The sequence below is a fragment of the Anomaloglossus baeobatrachus genome, chromosome 2 (genome assembly GCF_048569485.1).
Source record: "Anomaloglossus baeobatrachus isolate aAnoBae1 chromosome 2, aAnoBae1.hap1, whole genome shotgun sequence".
In the NCBI taxonomy this organism is placed as follows: domain Eukaryota; kingdom Metazoa; phylum Chordata; class Amphibia; order Anura; family Aromobatidae; genus Anomaloglossus; species Anomaloglossus baeobatrachus.
Genome location: NC_134354.1, coordinates 100,525,019 through 100,539,086, shown reverse-complemented (window position 1 = coordinate 100,539,086; position 14,068 = coordinate 100,525,019). Strand labels below are relative to the sequence as shown.

The window sequence follows — 14,068 nt, the reverse complement described above, 5'->3', positions numbered from 1 at the left end:
ATTAATGATGAATTCTTGCTGAATAATTGTAGTGAGCTTATTGGAGTCATTACTGATTTTGGTGTTTGTTTTTCCAGGGCTCTGAATGGAACGCCTCCAATCTGGAAGATCTGCAGAATAGGGGGTAAGAGACTTCTTAATATGTGTCGTTTACAAGAAGGATATGGTTATGTGAATAGACACGAATTAATTACTATGAGACTGTCTGATCTAAAAAGGGGGTGTCCTGACTACTTATCAATTTGCTGATTGCTGGGACCACCACCGATTACATAACGGTAGAGATAATGGTCAAACATGACCCTTCAGGGTGGTATTTTTTAGTATCCGCAAGCGTCACTGTGGTACATACAACCCCCAGCAATCAGAAAATTGGGACGATCCCTTCTTTATAAAGCTCAACCACTTCCTAAAGGGAACCTGTCAGGTCCAGTATGCACCCCGAACCGGTGCATATTGCTAATCCCTGCCTAACCGTCCCTGTATCTAGTAGCATAGATAAAGAGAAAAGTATTTCTAAAGATCCTTTATGATAAGCTAATGATGCCAGCGACTAGTCGCAAGGGCATTTTCACCTGACTAGTCCTCCCTCTTAACATGTTAGTATGCCCACAGTAGTGTGATAACATGCTATTCAAGGCCCGTTGCCCAGCGTCATTAAAAGTGACACGCGTACCTGTGTCCACTGTCACCGCCTCAGACGCCGGGTTTAGGGTCAGTGCGCATGATCAGAAATTCCGCCACTTCCGGCCATGTGCACTAGATCTCTGAAGCCGGGACGCATAGTGCGCATGACCGAAAGTGCCGTTATCATGCGCACTGACCCTAAACCCAGCTTCTGAGGCGGACAGTAGACACAGGTACACGCGTCACCGCTGATGACGCTCAGCAATGAGCGTTGAATAGCATGTTGGCATGCAAACATACTTAGAGGACGGACTAACTGGTGAAATAACGCCCTTGTGATTAGTCCCCTTGCTCATTAGCATATTATAAAGGCTCTTTAGAAATATTTTTTCTAAAGATCTCTTAATCTATGCTACTAGATACAGGGACGGTTAGGCAGGGATTAGCAATATGCTCCCAGAACTGCTGGTGGTCCTGGGTGCATATTGCACCTGACAGGTTCACGTTAAGTTAAAACAAAAAAACAACTTGACTGCTGTCTTTCTCAATCTGCGTCATTTTTGCTCATCGTTTCTATCTGGTATTGCACATAACATGGATGTGACTAATCTGCAATGCCATGGATACCCTGGGACTAAAGGGGGCGCTGTTTCTATAAGATGTGACTATAGAGCCTGTAATAACACTGCAGTGTCCTGGAGACTATTCACTGTAATGTGACATGGTCTTTACCCCCTCCAGATATGTGCAGCTATACCAAGAGTATTCTTTTCATAGGTAAATAAATGGGGGTTGCTTGTGCATTTTTCACTTTGCCAGAACAGCACATTGCACAGCTCTGCACAGACTCGTAGCAGACTGATCTGGCTGCACGGACGGTTTGAGTCCTATTTTTATCGGCGCGGTGCCATATGCAGGGGTGTAAAACCTCTACACAAACTTTTGTGAACCATTTGTTCTCAGATAACCTTTATGCGGTTACGACTGTTTTTGAAACCTTATGGGAAAAGGTGAACGGTGCGGTAAAACAGATGTCTAATGACAGGCGACATTAACCCTTACCCTCTTATATTATTTTACTTTCATGGTAAGATCTGCACAAAGTCTGTTCCAACCGGTGCAATCTACAAAGTGTGTATGTTTTTTTCATTGTGGAAGATCAGTGCATTAATCACTTTACCCCTCTTTTCTGCAGGGTCAGATACATTTTGAACGTCACAAGGGAGATCGATAATTTTTTTCCTGGTGTCTTTGAATATCACAATATCCGAGTGTATGATGAGGAAGGCACAGACCTGCTGGCGTATTGGAATGATACATACAAATTCATCTCTAAAGCTAAGTGAGTACAAGACACTTCTCAAAAGTATCCAATGTGGTGTAAAGAGTGTATAGAACCAAATTCTGGAGCATTTTGCTTGGTAAATGTACCCCATTGTCTTTGTAAGGGTGTTTATGAGCAAATCCATTTTCAGGACCATGGTCCCAGCAGCCTTGTCAGTATTTCATGGCTGTCGGGGAAAAGCCCTACAAACCACCTCATACCACTCCCGGAATTCCCAGTGCCTCTTCTGATAAGTAAGCGCAGAGTGATGTCATGCGTCCATCATCCTGCAACAATGACATCACGCTGAGGCTACAAATCCGAACAGGTGCCGGAGATGCTGCAAGTAGCAGACTCTTCATATAACCCCAGTTAGGTGGCCATTGGACCAAACCATGATCCATATCTTTTATTTGCTCATCTCTAGTATTGGGTTATTGATGAGCAAGCACCACCATACACCGGTACTCGGAAGGAGCAGTCGGACCAATCATATAATGGAAGTCAATGGTGAACTCTAGCATTTTTCCAGAAGAACTTTTGGAAAAATGCTCTAGTTTCCCTTTGACTTCCATTTTAATCGGTGCAAAAGTCGAGCCCTTCCGACCGTCTGATTGCTAGTGGTCGCTCATCACTAGTATTGATCCTTTCTAACTCTTCTGTTTAGATCACTTGGTTAAAGGGGCTTTACACTTCTATGATACAGATGACCTATGCTTAGGATAGCCCATTAGTGTCATATCGTTGGGATCTTAAAGGAGATCTGCAGCACCTGGCAGTGGCCACTAGTCCGTGTACAGAGCTGTGATGTTCTGCTCAGTCCACTGTTTACACTCTACCGGCGCTGGTAATGGCAGACTGTTGGGGTGCCAGATGGCAGAAGGCCACCAATCTCGTTTTGATGACCAATTCTATGGATAGGTAATCCAATATCTTAGTAGTGGAAATGCTGCCCTCCCACTATATACATGCACACTCGTCTCGGCCAAGCGAGCATGTTTTCAATGGGCTCAAGCTTACCTAACCTCAGAACTTTATTGAGCTTTATTGAGACCCAGCAGGCCAGACCCTTCTTTACCCCAATATCTGCTGTCTTAACATCATCATACACATTTGATAGTCCTTTGGTCCGTCTGAAATTGCAATTTTAGCCAATGTTTGTCCTGTATGTATGACGCCGTATACGTTTTCATTTTTGGAACTTCCACATGAGATTCGGGTGAAATTACTTTACTCCTTAGACCTCTGAATTGTAAACGTTTAGGGGGTTTTCGTATAATATCCGGCTTTTGAGTCCAGCTTCGCTTTATTAACCAAAGACTGGTTATATTACTAGGCTGATTATTATTATTATTGTGAAAGGGATGTTTTTGCGGGAAGTGTTTCCGTGTCATGTTGTTCTGAAACAGGAGGCACAGTTCTGTTCTCATTTTAATGTTGACGAAACACAAGTTGATATACTATCACTGATATTTAATCATCCAAACACGTGTCCGAGTGTTGCGCTATCATGAAGCCGCCTCACTGCCAGTGTCTAAGCCTCGAGGTCTGGATTTGTCATTATTCAGCGTCTAGTGCCCCCTAGTGGAGAAACAGTTCAGCTTCAATATTTTTTCACTTTTTTTTTTAATTTATATATATATTCCATATCTAGATACATTTACTGTCTTTTTACAGTGTAAGCATCGTGCAAATGTAATAATATCACTTATGTTTGTCGTTTTGCAGAAAACATGGAGCTAAATGTCTTGTGCACTGTAAAATGGGAGTCAGCCGCTCCGCGTCCACTGTGATTGCTTACGCTATGAAAGAGTATGGCTGGAACCTGGATAGAGCTTTTGACTATGTGAAGGAGAGGCGAACCGTTACCAAACCTAACCCTAGTTTCATGAAACAACTGGAGGAATATCAGGGCATTCTGCTAGCAAGGTGAGTCTTAATGTGAAGTCAAGTGGTCATGTTGTAATAATGGTGGACAAATTGGTGGCATCACATGGTGCCGCCTGCATGTCTACATTGATCTATATTATTGGTCAAGACAGTTTGCAAAGTTCAGTTGCTGAGAATTCGATATATCTCTATCCATCAAGCAGAAGCCACATTACAGTATATATAACTATGGGGTAAGGTTTCAAGGTAACCGCTTCCTCAGTCCCATGTTTTTCCATGTGAACCAGCACATCTGAAGTTCACGGTGTACTTGTCTCCTTCCAGGAAACTTTTAGTGCCGTGACAGACACAACAGGTGTCCATGTGTATTACTCATGTGATACCTCTCTGTATGTCACATTGACTTGTCATGTTCTGGACACAAGCTCCTGCCAGTATCTACTTTTCGGATACATTTATACCATTTGTTTACATGAGATAGCGAGATCAACAGCTCTGCCAATTGACTGTAGTGGAGTGCCAGCTCCAGAATCTGATTCCGTCCATTAATAATGAGATAGTGTGCAACATCTAGACCTGCGTTTCCCAAACTTCAGTCCTCGCGACTCCCCAACAGTGCATGTTTTCAGGATTTCCTTAGAAATTGCTCAGGTTCTCACCTGTGCCGTTCTGATGTCTTAATAATAATTACATCACCTGTGCAGTTCTAAGGAAATCCTGAAAATATGATGATCTGGGGGACTGGAGATTGGGAAAAACTGATCTAGTGTCTTAACAGGTTTGCATTAGGTTTCGCCAGTTTAATTATGAGACTTCTCGGGCCCAATTCATCAAAGTGTTACACTAAAAATCTTTGAAAAGTTGCAAAATTTTAGAGCAACTTGAGGCTGCGTTAACTTTGTCACAGCTGGGTGAAAATGACTTGAGAATGACCCAAGCCACAAAGTGGTAGGAGCTGGGACTTAGGCATAGTGTCTGCCGCCCATCAAACGTCTGACAAGCTGAAGCGTTCGTTAAGCTGCCAATGTTCCGCCAGGGACTAGAGTAACATTTTTGGCATGGCACACTTGGAGATGTTCACCACTTGTCCGACTCTCCTGATTCATTAAGAGGCAGTCGGGAGCCTCATACTCCTTCCCGCCTAATAATCAAGAATGGTATGAAGACCTACAATCTTGATATTGACGTCATAGTCTTATTGTCAATTTGTACCATGCGTTATCGTCTTGCCGTTGTCTGTCTTTGCATAATTGCTGATGTAAGTTTGGTAACATTTTCGTCTTTATTTTACAGCAAACAGAGGCACAACAAGCTATGGCGTTCTCACTCAGACAGCGACCTATCTGATCACCATGAACCCATTGGGAAAACCGGAATGGACACGAACAAAAAGGACATTACATCGTCAGCGGAGCAGCTCTCGGACATGCATCATTCCTTTACACTGGGACCTCAAACTGATAACTGTAACCCGACTTACCCCATCAGCACCTCTTTGTGCAACACAACACAAGCACGCTACGAGTTTACATCTTATGACTATCACACTGGACAAATAGAGGATATTCTAAATCTCAACACAGTGAATGGCTGCTCTGTGCGCTGCTGCTCTGAAGAGTCGTCCGTCATCCTGGACAATTGTAGAACTGATAGGATCCCAGAGGACTTGTCTCCAATTTCTGAAAGCTTAACTGGTCAGTCTGATCTACCTGACCTGACGTTGGAAGACATGGAGAAGGATGCACTGAAGAATGAGGTCATCTGCCATCTCCTGCCACTGAGAGATCTAGGATCACACACTGGTGATCTCCAAGAATCTCCTGATCAATCCTCTTTTACCTCCCAATCTGAGGACATGAGCGGGGACAGAATTGATTTCCTAAGTGCACTGGAGAAGTTTGTTGAATTATCTCAGGAGAATCGGCCTCGGACATGCTCCACCACCCGAGGAGATGACCAGACCAGCAATGTTAGGAATGGTGTCCTGAAGGGTTCTTTGGCAGAGGCATCTTTGTCTGAAAGTCTTGCGGATAAACCAAGAGTAAATGTAGATGTTAGCAGCACCCCTCAGGCCTCAGAAGACTCCTCTACAGACGAGGAGCAGCCAAAGGTAACTGCACCCTATAAATAAGTAAACTCAGTAATTTTATAATGCTACGTTATAGGCAGGCAGTACATGTCATGCTAGCATGGATATCATGGCTGTCTCTTCAGACCCCTCCCATAGACAAGCACACACCTGTCCATGTGTGATACAAGAGAGGTAAAGGCTCCATGCAAATTAGATAAGGGGGAGTCTGAAGAAATTACATTTATCTCCGATTTATGACCTGCTTATATATGATGATGATGAACAATCCCACAGAAATTGGCGTGTTGAGTCGATATAAATCTGTGTAAGGCCAGCTATAGTGGAATATTGCATTCCTCAGAAGAGTATAAGATGTGTTCCTTTTAAATAAAAGCATTTATTGTAACTTGATCAATATGGCTAATACCATCAGTAATCTTTATGGTCTTTTACATATCCTAATTTCAAACCTTTGGCTCAATTTCCAAATATACCAACTATGCGTTGCACCACAAAACTTCTTAAAGAGGACCAACCACCAGGATTTTCATATATAAACTAAAGCCAGTGCTATACTGGCGCCAGGATGCTGATTCTAGTCATACCTTTGGTTGTGAGATCGGATGTATACTTTCTGAAATATAGGCAAGTAAAGTTTGTGAAATGCACTGTTACTTGACGATAGGTGAGGCAGAATATCTAATATGTGGGTTGGGTTTTGCTAGTTATTCCTGCCCCTGTCTGTCTGCCTGTCCTTCTTCCACCTGTTCTTTCTCCCACTGTAAAAGCAGACAGGGGGAGGAAGGGTAGGTAGATGGGAGTGGGAATAACTAGCAAAACCCGACCCACCTGTTAGATATTCCATTGCACCTGTCATTAAATAACAGTGCATTTCACAAACTTGCCTATATTTCAGAAAGTATACATCCAATCTCACAACTAAAGGTATGTATAGAATCAGCATGATAGCGCCAGTATAGCACTTGCTTTAATTTACATATGAAAATCCTGGTGGTTGGTCCTCTTTAAGAACTTCTTTATATTTGTTAGCCTGATACTTATTAATTTTGAATTCTTGTTAATGGTGTATGGTAATAATTTTGGTTTTGTTTTGTTTTTTTTCAGGAGGTCTCTGAACCAGTTGTTCAAGATCATCTCCCTAAATCCCACTCTGAAAATGCAATATCTGTGAAGGAGATAATCACAGAGATCGAGTCTTTCAACCAGGGAGTAGGCCAGTGCCAACAGAAAACAGACAATCTGTCTAGCCAAGTACAAGCACCAAAGAGAAATACAATCCACGATCTGTCACTTGAATCTGTTTGGGAGCCAGAAAGCAACTGCAAGGAGCAAAGTGAGGCCAGCACATCACCGCCACATGATAAGTCTAAAGACCAGAAGTCCAAAGCAAGTTCTCAGGAAGATTCTGAAACCTCAAGTGAAACGAATGACCACCCGGACGTTCCAGGCCAGGCTCCAAAGTGGTGTGCTGGCTCCGTCAGAAGGGCCACATTGGAGTTTGAGGAACGTTTAAGGCAAGAGCATGAGCAGCAGCAACAGCATCAGCATACCGCAGCTGTGCCAACCAGGAAAAATTCCAAGAATGACTCTGCTTTTTGTGAGACTGCTCCAAAATATAAACTTGAAGACTCTTTGCTCGATGCTCCAGATAATGAAAAGGATAAAAAGGTAAAAATCAAAGTTACAGGGTTAGACTCTTCAGAACTTCTCCGATCTGAGACATCTACAGAGTCACAGTCCTCTCCGTTGTCTGACCATCATTTTGTGCACATGAAGCAAGACCTGAATCACTCAGAGCTAGCAATTAAAGCTAAAGGACAAGGAAACGAGAATGAGTCTTTTATTACCAAACCTTTAGAGAATGATGGCTCAGTACAGTGTCCAAAGAAAGTAGAAGATCTAGAGCATAATTTTGTAATTCAATGCTATGATAGCAATGACAACGATCTCGGTCATCATGAGTTCAGCGTCAGTAGTGAAGACTTAGTTGTAGAGTCGAATGCTCCATCCTTAGAAGCACCTTTAGAAAATGTCAGCGCAAGTGCATCGGGCGGGTCCTCTGCACAAAGTGAAAGCCTACCTTTGACATTGGGTTCACTGGAAGTAACTTTTCCATCTGACAGCAACCAAGAAGAGCACAATCTTGTCATTGATTTAAAAGACACTAGTGTAGTCAGTCCGATTGTTCCTAGTCCTAATTACCAGTGTCACCCTTGCACCATCGTTTTAGAAGGCGCCACTGAAGATTGCACCAGTACTGATGAAAGTTTAGGCAACCTGTCAGCCTATTCAGACAAGTACCAAGGTGACGCTTTCATGGGACTTGGCGAATTGATGCAAAGGGAAGCAGACAGTGCCTTGTCCCAGTTGAGCCATGAAGATCTTCATTTAATCAACAAGCTTACTGAGAACATACGTGAACTGCGCGAAGTGTTGGATGTTTCCGCCTTCTCTTTTGGCCTTCCTCATAGTTCAAGTAGTGACAGCATCAAAGACTTTAGTAGCAACCCAGGCGTTGTCAAACAAAGAGCTAAGGAAATCGAGGCACGGATTCGGCAAGCTGGTCTCACCACTCCGTCCCAGATGAAACGCTCGGCATCTCTGGCCAAATTGGGCTGTTTAGAACTCTCTAAAGACGATTTGTCAGAGAGGGACTCTGTCTCATCGGAAAATAATCAGACTTACCCTGACATGCTTCAGAGTTCTCTCAGGATCGTGCCAGGAAATTATGAATCTGATTCTGATATAAAATCAGAAGATCCACCCGAAAAGCTTTGCATTCTGTCCGTGCAGCCCTCCTCAGGACTGGAACCCACAAAACATTTTGTAGAACAGATCAAAACTGCAGAGTGTGTCGCAAAGAGCAAGCCAGTGGATAAGCCTCTTGTGCAGTATGCCAAAGAGTTTGGTTCAACTCAGCAGGGTATAGCAAGTCCTGAGTCTGAATTAACTGTCTCCCAGGGGCACCTTCACCCACCAGTGGTACTCGACCCCTCAGTCCCACTAATAACTATCACTCCCAAGCACGAACATGGTAGAACTCATCCTTTGAGAAGACTTAAAAAGACCAATGAGAAGAAGAGAACAACCAATCCATTATATAATACCATGTAATCCTGGAACTTTTTAGTGTTGTTTTTTTTTGTTTTGTTTTGTTTTTTTTTGTTCATTCTTACAAAGGGGCAGGTGTAATATGTGAGGAACGTGCACTTTATTAGTTAATTTTATATATTTTGTTCCTGATGCATGCATGGTATTGGATTCCCTTACTTCTCCTTCCCTTTGTAAGTAATTCCTGACTGCACACATGTAAGTCATTGTACATATATAAATATAATTGTGTGTTTTTATTTTATGTTTTTCTTTTTTTTTTATTTTTATTTTTTTTTTAACTCTGAAACCTCAAATATTCATTTTACAAGATCCTTAGTAAAAGCAGGTAACTGTTCCTATATGGTCGTCAGACCCCGACTGACATGTCTGGCAATGTTGTAGGAACCAGGCGCACTTTCAATTGCTTCTTCAAAACCTTAGATGGATGCTTTTGTCTGAGGGCAGATGACCTTTCAATCTTTTCCGAACTGTGAAAGTTTTAGGATAGTCCGAGGTTTTATGACCAGTCTACTGGTGTCGCTATGTTCTGAAGCTGCCACCTCCAGGGGTTGCATGTAAAGCTTGCATAAAATTTAAGGGTTTTTTGTTTTGTTTTTTTTTATCTAGAAAAGTCCCAATCAATCACTTTTTATTTTGTACCTAATGCCTTTCGGGGTCGACAGTGCCGCCATGCATTTAAGGATGCTGTCGGCAAGTTGGATCCAGAGTGCCATGTGGCTGTTGACTTTTACATATCACTATGAACCTTACTTTAAGCAAGACGATGCCTGTTTGTGTGGCTTGTTGGGACAGTAACATGTAAGGTGCTGACTTTTTTTGGGGGAGGAACACCGAAATCTTTGCTGGACATCCACGTTGTCCCCGCATCCTCTACACGTTGCGGTATGAGGCAGCAGTGCTTGTACTTGTTAGTTAAGAGAAGCCACAGCCCAGTCTCGCTGAACATAGCCACTTCTCCTTTACAAGAAGGTCTTCACGAAGCAGTAAGCGTTACATCTTAGAAAATCATGGCACCGTGAATGGGAGAAGAATATCACTATCTATGTTGGAATGTGCTCTTATTTGTTGGTCTACTCTACGGGGATTGACCCTTCATTACTTGAATATGCTGTGAACTGTCGGAGTTTATGGCCATTTTACTTATTTTTTTTGCCTTTCACCTCTTTCTACTGATTCACCCGTTCCTGCTGTACTTCACACATAGTAATTCTCGTGACTCAGTGCTGCCTATCTGTCTGTTCGGAAACGACCTGTATATGTTACATAGTGCGTGTTTGTTTGATATCAAAGCAAATCTACAAATTGTTCGGCCTTCCTGGAATCCGTGTTCTGCTTTTTTGTTTATTTTTTTTTTTATAGTTTGTGTGAAGACAAAAGTATATTATATACGTGTATTTGTGGGCATCTATATATGGTGTATGTACATGCCTGCAACATCCATACAAATACATACATATAATATATGTGTTCTATATTACACTTTTACTGACGTTTTGGGGTTTTTAATAGCAAGATTTGCTGCAAACTGGAATACTCCAATATAGTGATGTTTTACCGTTGATCATTTCTTGTTTTTAGCAGATTTTTTTTTATTTGCTGCTATGGTCATATTGCAGAGGCTGTAAAGAACAGCACTTGAAATGCATGGAGATACCACAAGTCAACTTTGGGCTGTATTTATGGGTTCTAGGATTTACGTAATACTAGTCTCAATCATGTGAAAACTGTTCTGTATATACTTTAATGGGTTGTCCTATAATTACAATCTTATGGCACTGACGGAATAAAATGGGTGAGTTCAGTACTAGGCTATTTTGTTAGTAACAGACAATAAATGGAGCGATTGTACACATGCGTGACCAGCAATCCATTTAAATGGAACACAAAGGCCCTCAGAAGCCATAATCTTGTCATTATGTTGACTGTATTTTGACCTTCTTTTAAAGTAACTAAACTTTTTTTCTTTTTAATTATTGATCGGTCTTTGCAAAGTGGTGAATCTTTGTAATATATGCCATTACCTTACTTTGCTCTCACTCAGACACTATGCTGAAAGTGCTGTTAAAGCTGCCTGATTCGTGCTCTTTAGAAGCTGCTTTGTACCGCTGCTTTACCTAAAATCCCTACTCAAAGATTATCTACAAACACTCACTGTCTTAAGGTACCGTCACAGATAACGAGATCACTAGCGAGATCGCAGCTGAGTCACTGTTTCCGTGCCGCAGTAGCGATCCCGTTAGCGATCTCGTTATGTGTGACACCTACCAGCGATCAGGCCCTTGCTGTGAGATCGCTAGTCATTGCAGTATAGTCCAGGCCATTTTCTTCAAAGGCGATGTCCTGCTGGGCAGGACACATCGCTGTGTTTGACACTGTGACAGGGTCACAGTGACTGCTGAGATCGTTATACAGGTTGCTACTGCGACCTGTATTGTTCCTGCATCGCTGGGAAGATCTTACTGTGTGACATCTCACCTGCGACCTCCCAGCGACTTACCTGCGATCCCTATCAGGTCGCATCATTTTCAGGATCGCTGGTACGTCGTTGTGTGTGACTGGGCCTTTAGGGTATGGGAGGGGAGCAGAGAAGAGCGGACAGGAAGACAATTTATAAAATTTCAGTTAGGATTCTTGATAGAGCAGCAGTTCAAAGCTGCTTTTAAAGGAGCATGAACTTGGTTGTTATAAAAGCACTTTCAGCAAAGCGTTTAAGATCCGGAAACATAATAAAGTAATAGATTATACAAATTCATAATATTGCAAATTCTGATCAATAATTTTTAAAAAGTTACTTTTTATAGGTACAGCAATTTTCATAATCCATTGATGACTATTTTGAGGTGCCTTAAATAGGCCCTGTTACTACTTCTGACATGTCTGTTTTAGCGAATACTTGCTTTTCCCAGAAAATACTAATCCAAGTGGACCTTTTCTTAAGACTCCTGCAATGTGTCACTCCTCTGCTATTATTACTGCAAGTGCACAAATAAATTGACAGTTTGTGTTAATATTTTTCTGGTCATTGGGTATGTTCCTGCACAGTTTGACACAGTCTAATCACTGCTGGTAGTGTACAGCAGAATAGCCTGTTGACAGTGGGAATGTCCAGGAGGAATAACTCAAGGATTGGCACAAGAAGGTGGTATAAGAAAAGCAACTCTAGAATTGTCTAGAGGGTAAAACTGACATGTCTGGAAAGCAGGTTCTCCTTAAACTGCTGGACAGTGTAGGCTTATAACGACCCAACCATGAGCGATTGCCTAGAGAAGACTACAGTTCCTAAATAGAAATCTTGGATGAACTGGCCCTTTTTGTCTAGTTGCCTTTTAAATGCCTTCTGTAACCCGCCAAGCAGTCTCTGGAAATAGATGCCTGTTCCGTCCCAGCTCCTCAAGCCACACTGTGAGGGTTTTTTCCTTCTCTAGACAGATGTTCCTCCAAAGTATGATCTGGGCTGAGATAAACTTTGGCTTTCCAGCTATTCTTGAACTATGACTTTGAGTTAAGTTTGTCTATAGATGGGAAGTCAGTAATTTTCCTCCCTGCTTTACACATTAGCAATCTATCCCTGCTGCATAATGAGCCCGCCATGTTGTTTGGAAATGACCGAAATCCACCCAAACTATTACGGATGTACTTTTTACCGTTCCTTTTATTTTCACAGTGTGGTCAACATTTCCAATTTGGTAGCCAGAGTATCCAATGCAGCGCCCTTCATAGACCAGAGGAAGGGGAATGTGTTGACAAAGGTTTTTCTTTTGTGGATGAGTAAGGGTTTTGGATCTCATTGGATGTCTTGTCCTGCGTCCGTGTAACCCAGTATGGCCTCTGCTGAGAGGGGAGCGCCCACACAGAGACTCAATAGCAGCTCACTCTTCGGCAAGTTTTCTTTTGTAAAATGTAAACACAATACGTTGGGGTTTTTTTTTTTAAAGGGCATTTTTGTACAAACGCTGTTCTTTTGTCTTTTACAGAAAATACTGTGGTTGAGGAAATTTATTGTTTACATTGTGAATATTAAACCGGAATAAACAAAAAATACCTAAAATCTTTTATGTGTTGATATTCTTTTACCCACCCTTGTATGTATTCCTCCTATGTATGTACAACATTTCAGCTGTGACATAGAAGAAAAAAATTATAAAATTTCTGTTCTGTTCTAACATCACCCATTGTATGACCCCCGAATACTGCTTCACTTACTGGTTTATTAAATGCTCGTGTTTCCCATTGACTTCCATTATACTCAGTACACCCATCCTAGTGTCCCAACGTCTTGGTACGATTACCAAGCACCCGAACGTGGTAGTTCTCACTCATCACTACACATTAGTGCTCTAATGGTAAGTCCTACAAATATCAAAAAGACTGATCCGCACATCCAACAAGTGTGAACAAGGTGCTAGCTGAAAAAACATTACAACTACAAAATATATACAGCTGCACACTAAAATGCTAACAATGAAAAAGGGAAACTAGTATTGCTTTTACAGCTAAAAAATGTAGCTGTAAAGCAATACTAGAGTTTCCCTTTTTCATTGTTAGCATTTTAGTGTGCAGCTGTATATATTTTGTAGTTCTTATGAGAAGAAAAGAAAAAACATAGTAGTGGCGCTCACTTTTGCGTATAAACTTAGGGTTTTTGTGTCAACTTAAAAACACAGCAGGTTGCATTAGAAAATGCGGTCCATACAGACCACGGCTGTTTCGTGCCCCAAGAACACTTCTACAGATCCAGCTATTATGCTGTCCATGAGTAGGAAAAAGTAGACGCTCACAGTTATGTCCTAAATAAAACACCCATCATGAATTGATGATTGGTGAAATTAACCCATATACTTAGAAGGATTTCTACAAGGAACAACAACAAACGGACTTCCACACTGTGGGCAAGATTGTCCATAGTTTTTTGGTTTTATTCCCTTTTTGTAAATTTACTATACCTTTTTAAGACCTGTATGTACCACTAAATTAGAAAAATAGAATTGTAATATTCCAGCAATGCACTGCTATTTGATTGT

General features: G+C 41.7%; 1 protein-coding gene across 4 annotated transcripts in view; it reads left to right on the top strand.

The window, feature by feature from the left end:
- The window catches only part of SSH2 (slingshot protein phosphatase 2), a 303,023-nt gene extending 289,928 nt beyond the window's left edge, over nt 1-13,095 (top strand). For all 4 annotated transcript variants that reach the window (XM_075335233.1, XM_075335231.1, XM_075335232.1 and 1 more), the window contains 5 exons: nt 78-124; nt 1,823-1,969; nt 3,680-3,880; nt 5,135-5,951; nt 7,038-13,095. In XM_075335233.1, coding sequence (XP_075191348.1) covers nt 78-124; nt 1,823-1,969; nt 3,680-3,880; nt 5,135-5,951; nt 7,038-9,047 — 3,222 coding nt within the window. In that variant the 3' untranslated portion in view covers nt 9,048-13,095. The remainder of the gene's footprint in view (nt 1-77; nt 125-1,822; nt 1,970-3,679; nt 3,881-5,134; nt 5,952-7,037) is intronic.
- Nucleotides 13,096-14,068: the final 973 nt, after the last annotated feature.